This window comes from Haliaeetus leucocephalus, unplaced genomic scaffold (assembly GCF_000737465.1).
Source record: "Haliaeetus leucocephalus isolate CR32 unplaced genomic scaffold, Haliaeetus_leucocephalus-4.0 Scaffold362, whole genome shotgun sequence".
In the NCBI taxonomy this organism is placed as follows: Eukaryota; Metazoa; Chordata; class Aves; order Accipitriformes; family Accipitridae; genus Haliaeetus; species Haliaeetus leucocephalus.
Window position 1 is genome coordinate 8,084,175 of NW_010972798.1, and position 6,667 is coordinate 8,090,841.

The 6,667-nt window shown below is 45.1% G+C and overlaps 1 protein-coding gene across 1 annotated transcript in view; it reads right to left on the reverse strand.

Moving 5' to 3' along the window:
* Positions 1-1,511: 1,511 nt before the first annotated feature.
* Positions 1,512-6,667, reverse strand: part of TCTEX1D2 (Tctex1 domain containing 2) — a 9,929-nt gene continuing 4,773 nt past the window's right edge. Inside the window, exons 2-5 of the mRNA XM_010573114.1 lie at positions 6,153-6,286; positions 4,419-4,488; positions 2,586-2,649; positions 1,512-1,958 (exon numbers count right to left, since the gene is read on the reverse strand). Of these exons, the coding sequence (XP_010571416.1) occupies positions 1,911-1,958; positions 2,586-2,649; positions 4,419-4,488; positions 6,153-6,286 (316 nt within the window). The 3' untranslated portion in view covers positions 1,512-1,910. The remainder of the gene's footprint in view (positions 1,959-2,585; positions 2,650-4,418; positions 4,489-6,152; positions 6,287-6,667) is intronic.

Sequence of the window (6,667 nt, forward strand, 5' to 3'; positions counted from 1 at the left end):
CCGCGGCCCCTCACGCGTCAAAGATAAATTCCGGGGGTTATGGAAGGAGGGAGCCAAGCACCCCTACAGCAGACGCGGCTGCTCGGGGCCAAGGCGGCTTCCCCGCAGCTTCCCGGCGGCCCTGCACGCTGTGCGCGGCCGGTCTCATCCTGCCCGTGCTGGCGGTGCAGGAGTACCGGCCCGCAGTGCTTCCGCGGCTGCTTGGTCTTTGAGTAGGGAAAACACAGCACCCCTTACCCACCCCAGGGTGGCTGGAGCTGAACGATCACAGACTCAAGCCTGCTTTGTACAACGCCTTTGGGAAGCAGCTGTTACTAATCTCCAAACCCACAGCCAGTGCAAGGTGACAAAATCATGATTCAATCACTGTGACTTGATGAAAGCGTCCAAACAAGAGTCCAAGGGCATATATGATCTCCTGGCAAGTGTCTTTATGTGGAGGGATTCACTGTTCCCCAAAACTTGCACTCCCAGGCTCACGCACAAACCCAACGGCACCATTGCATGGTCTCCGCAGCTCCCTTAGCGACTGACAGCCACAGGTAGCGGCTAAGCAATTGGAGAAGTCACCCTCTATTTCCCATCAGAGGAAAATGAGAGGAAGCCACTTCAGAACAAAGAGAAACAGGAGCGCTCTGCCTCCAGGATTGTAGCTGAAAGAGTGATTCTAGAAGATGCATCGTAATTTGTTACTTCCCTACTTTCCACGAGCTGCACGGGCAGAGTGCGTTCTGCTCTAACAGTTGGTGAGGGTAGGATTCAGGATTCACCTCACCCAACTTCATCACTCCAAAAGTCAGTCATGCCATCGAAATTGTTCAGCTATGCTTGCTCCTTGGTCAGCACAGAGAGGACAAGCATCACCACAGAGCAACTCATCTCGTCTTCTGATGGGCACCTGAGATGCACTCTGCTGGCACCCAGTCTCTCAGGAACCAACCCGGTCCTCTAGCTTTTGGGGAGGTGAGAGACTTCAGCACTCCTTTTCTGATCTACAGCAGTCTTTTCTACTGCTCCTTTCCGAGGCTGAAGTCCTAACAAATTGGGGCTCCAAACATCCGCCCTCACATCCCAAAACAATTACAGAGTGGCAAAGATTGAGAAAGCACTGCAGTATCTGCTGAAGAGGGCAATGAGCAATGATCACTCACAGCATCCGCGAGTGCCAAGCTGCACCAAACTGATGGAAGTTACGGCAGGGAGGAGTTTCAGCAGTCGTGGGGTGTGCAGGCTGCTGGCCTGACCTAATGTCCTAAATACCTTGTCTTCCTATCAATTAATACCATCTTGTGTGACACAGCTGGGATTCACAGCCCATTTGTTATGGGAGTCACAGGAACAAATCTGGATAAACAGAATACGAGGTCAGCTTTATGGGCTAATTTACAAAGAATCCTCAGAAAATGCTCATCTGAGAAGCACAGACAAGCCATCCAGGCTAGTGCATCTTGTAGAGTGGAGGAAAAAGACGAACAGTGGAAATGGCAGAAGTCAACCCACAGGAGAGGAAATATTAAATACATAGATTTATTATGTTACATTTCTTATAAATATTTCATTCATTTCAGAAAATTAACAAAAATAAAAGCAACAGAACCCTTTCAAGATGAAAGCTGAGTTTGCCTTAGAAACAATGACTATTGGCAATACACTTTTAGGACAAAACCAACACTATATAAAAACTAAGCGCGATTTAAATAAAGGACATTATAAAGTTGTGCTTAAAGCTGTATCGATATCCACAAGGAAGAAGGAAAGTTGTAGTGTGTAGAACAGGTGTAGGACATGCTTTGTAGAGCTGTTATTTTGTAGGTACTACAGGAAGAACATGATGCTTTTGTGCACGTTAACAAAAAATACCCTAAAGCGTTCTCCCCCACCTCTGTCCTTCTGTGGAATGTTTACCATCTTCAATAATAGAAGCAGCCAAACGCAGCTACCACACAAAACAGGCTGTCCTGGGGAAAACAGAGAAAGGCTCCGTGTTAGTAAAGGCAAGCTCGTTGCTAGCCTAAGTGAAAAAGGCTAACCTAGGAGGACATTTAGACCAGAGCATAACCTTATACTGCAATATATTATAATTTTCTGTCTGTTAGTTAGTTTCTTATTCACCTCACTTGTGGTGTAACCCAGGTCAGTGTGTCTGAATGCCAGATAATGCCTCAGTTTACTCCATCCACACACCCGCAGGTGTCTAGGTGTCAGTTTAAAATAAAATAATAATGAAATAAACCCTTGACTTTTGCTCAGCCCTGGATTCCAGCCATAATCCATGGCAGCAGCTCAGCAAAGCATATAAGAAAAGACTTTCTCTCTTGTGTTTCCTCTCCCCACCTGTAAAATGGTGTGACTATAACAACTTTTGTGCAGTATTGTATGACCTACCCAGGAAATAAGTTTTACTATGTTGGGTATTATATATAAAGTTTTGTGAAGGAGGACATAAAATCATACTGTTTCAATAGAGTCTTGGTTCCTTCCTTCTAGTGGTTGTTTTTTTTCTGCTCCACATTTAAGGTCACTCTGCCTCTCATACAAAAGCAAGTAGCTTTACACTTTCCCATGGTAAAACAGCCGATACTTACATTCATGAACACATCATGAGCATAGCTGTCAGTGTCAGCATCCCAGAAACATCGCGCAGCCATGCTAGACAGAGGAGACAGAGCAGAGCCGTTACAGAGTTCATGTGTAAGGACCTAAGTGATTGCAGATACTTTCCTTGAAAAGCAAACTGGGTTTCCTTTAATGATAAAGGAAATGGGGAGCGTTCTCCTGAATCCTAAGCCTAGATTCCCACTGCTGAATTCCACATGCTGTAACCCCCTCTATATGTTAATCAAGCTCCATCTTCAAACTCATCAGCTACCAACCCTGCTACCTCCACTGTGCAGCAGGGCTTGAAACCTCATTGCTACGGTGCTTAAGAACATTTGACTTCTGGCCTATGCATATTGGTAGCTAAATTAGCTTATTTGTTCTCGTCCTTCACCTCCTGCACCCTCATGGTATGTACTCCCAATTTATTTATAGGGAGCTATCATATTCCTTGGCAGACGTCGTGTTACCAGACCACGAGCTAAGCTCTTCTAGTCCTTTCATATCTATACTCTCTGTTCCCTGACCATCCTGCTGGCATTTTTCTACACCTGCTTCAGTCCAAGCCTTACCCTGAAGACAAGCAACCAGACCCTAATAGGATATTACGGATGAGACCTTGCTACTGCCTTGTCTAATGTCATTGACACTCCCCTTTCTCTGCTGTAAATGCCCAGCTCCCTGCCTGCCCCAGTCAGTCTCAGCTGACGGGATCCCTGTTTGTGGCACAGTGTATTGTTCCTAGTCTCCACATGTATGACTTATTGTCCTAAGACTGGTGAATTTCATCCTTTTTTCCCATTACCTTAGCCCTCAGGGTCGTTCTGCTTTTTTTTCAGTCCAGTATTCCACTCTGCCTCTGGAATACCTTGGTTACCCAGTATTCATTAAGGATGTTAGTGATCATGCTTCAGTCTTGCCTCCTGTCTATTGCGAACCAGAGAATTTCCCCAATTGCTCTGTTAGTCTGTGTTGCTGGGCTTCACACTTCAAATCACAACACCTCAATGAACCGTTCACCCTGGTACGGTGCTTCTGGAACAGCTGGCCTGCAGACAGGCATTCCCGACAAATGCCTGAGCAGCAGGTACAGATATTCCTGCCTGACCTCCAGAACATTGAGGCAGCAGATCTGATTATAGCTCTGCTGTACTTATCTTTTGCTGGAGTACCAGGCACAATAATAAAGATAAGCCCTGCAGATAAAGCACATAAACCTCATGGGCTGTTCTCTTTTGTCTTCTCCCCACTCACTAGTAATGGAAAGCTACAGCCCACTACCGCAGCCAAGAGGAATTCTTTTGTCTGATTGCAGGCATCTGGAGCTAGATTGCAAGTGCTCAGCACCCACAGTCTAAGCTTGATTCCCATGACAGTATTGCATGGGGATTACAGAAATTTAAACTTCTGAAAAATGTCTACTTGTGGAGATTAAATACAAATGACATACTTATGGAAACCTGGCTTTAGACAGAAGGGAGTTACCATGGCTTGTGCTCCAGCAGGACCTTGAGGATGGACTTGGAGTGTGCTCTAGTTCATCATGAATACAACATAAAATGCCTTTCTGCAACACTGCTCACAAATGCTTTTCAGCATTTCAGCTTGTTAAGACACACCATACAGCCAATTATCACTGGGTAATTCAATCAGCCACAGTCCAAGCCCTCACTTGCCACTTAAAGAGAAAAGAAAGTGCTTTATACTTTATCATCTGCAGAGAGATCTTTGTACCTAGGAAAGTTGGAAGCAGCTTCCAAAGAAAAAAACTCTCAAAACTCAAAAATTATAGAAATATAATTATAAGATGCAAAACTTACTTCACTCCTTCTCCTCTTTGCTCTCCAATCACAACCTGCACCACCATTTTGTACCTGTCAAATCCTTCCTCTGGAGGGAAAGAAGAAAGTAATAGTGAGCACAACAACTTGTTTAAAATATAAGCCCAAAACAGGACGCAAAAAGCTAAAGATTTCTGGTTAGAAAGCAGTGTCCTGTACAAATCCATGCAATTGGCAAAGTGGACAGACTGCCTTGCGGCTTCATTTTCCTAGGTACAGAGCACCACAGTCTTACTGGAGTTAAAGGGTGAACAGGGTATTTTGCATCCATCGAAAGATGAATCTAAGGCAGAAGACACCCCTGAACAGCCACACTGTATGTCAGCATTCTACTTTAACAACTTTTAAGAGCTGAACACATGGAAAGAATGTAAATAAGGCTGCTGGTGGACAAAATCCAATTTGAAAAGAAACTGGCTTATTTTAAAACTGTACAATACCTGATGCAAAGGTATTGTAGAGATTCTTCTGCCATGTAGGTGTTTCCTTTGCTTCTGAGCTGGGATAAAAGGCCACATAAAAGCACATGTGGGTCTACCATTATATGTCTGCAAAGATATGCAGTTGTTTTACAATAGTAAAGAAATACCTTTGGGGCACAGGCCAGATCCAATCAGGCCATGGCAATGTTCCAGAAGCCAAACCAGAACAAGCATGTTTAAAATAAAATATAGATCTTAGTGCCTGTCTTCCAAAAGCAGTGTCCCGGGAAGACTCTGGCACACTGTTTCCACTGGAGAACTGAACACAGCATGCTGGGTCTGGTAGCATGCAGCATGTCAATGCTTATCAGAGATGCCAGCTGATACAATGGCCACACCGGGCCAGTCTCGCTTCAGGCTACTGCAAGTGTGTTCACAGATTACTGAAGCCAAGCCCTGTGCATATTAGCTTGGCATCAACACGTGCTGGGACTACAGCTGCTGCTGGTTTTAAAGCAGATGCATAACTCTGGGAGAAGCATAAATCCATGGCTCCTGCTGAGCGTGATGGTATGTCTGTGTCACTGTGTCTGGCCAGCCCAGCAGATGGAGCACCAACCTGCCCTCAAGAAGAAAGGGGGGGCGGAGGAAAAAAAAAAAAAAAGAAAAAAAAAAGAGTGACCTTGCCAACTCACATCTATATACTTGTTCCAGCACCGAACAAACACAGGAAACACCTGCTGGCGCCTGAAGTTTAGCTCTTGAACTCAAAAATATTGAAGGGCATCCTGTGCAGCACCACCACGACCTTTTTCCAGTACTGTAAGGCTGTAGTCACACCCCTCCTTGGCTGACTATGCTCCTAACTCTCTCCCCCTTCACTGCTCTCACTGGGTCTTATTCTGATCTCCCTGCTATTCCACTCTGACCCAACTCTGATCTAACTTGCAGCAGAAAAAAAGCAGGAATGGTTCTGTTTAGTGAAGTAAGAAGCAATGAAGCATCACTTCTTCCTTCTCTCTAATGCAGCTTCTTTCGCCCTGCAGCCCCTCCAAGGCTGACGTCCCACACCAGCCAGTCTATACAAAACCAAATTTTGTCTGCTTGAATTAGGTTTCTAGTTCCGCAGGCAAGGAACATATGTATATAGGCCAGAATGTTTCATAACGATAGGCTTGAGTCAGTCAACAGTAAAGAAATAGATTTCAAGAATAAAGAAGGAAAGAGAGATTTTCTCAAAGGGAGAAGACACAGTAAGAAAATAAACAACTTCCCCAGAAAACCTCCTTACCTTTTAGTCTGTCTTTTATTGTCTCTGATAATGACTTTGTAAGCTGAGGCATTTCTTCTGGGATGTACTGTACATTGGCCAGCTTCTCCTTCAGTATTGCATGGATGCATTCTTTTACTGTGGATGATTTAAATCTATCAGGGCAAAAAAAACAGCAACAGAAGGCCCAGAAAGTTCACACAACGTAGAGCACGTATGTGTAGAAATGTACATAACCTTACCTGGGAAAATTTAGCTTTCACTTATTAAAGAAAAATGACAAATGAAAAATCATGGGGAAAAAAAGCCCAGCTAAGATGGAGATACTTAACCAGCTCTGCCAAAAGCTAAACACCCATAAACACAGGTGCGAGACCAGCCCCATCGGAGGTTGCCCCTCCAGCAGCGTCCCCCACCTGTGCTCCCCTCCTCACCCACATCCCCCTTTAGCTGGCGTGAAAGTTGGTCTGGCAGCCCAGTGCCCCTCCCCAGTCCCCAAACCCCGGGCGGTCCCCCATTCCCAACACCCCCACCCA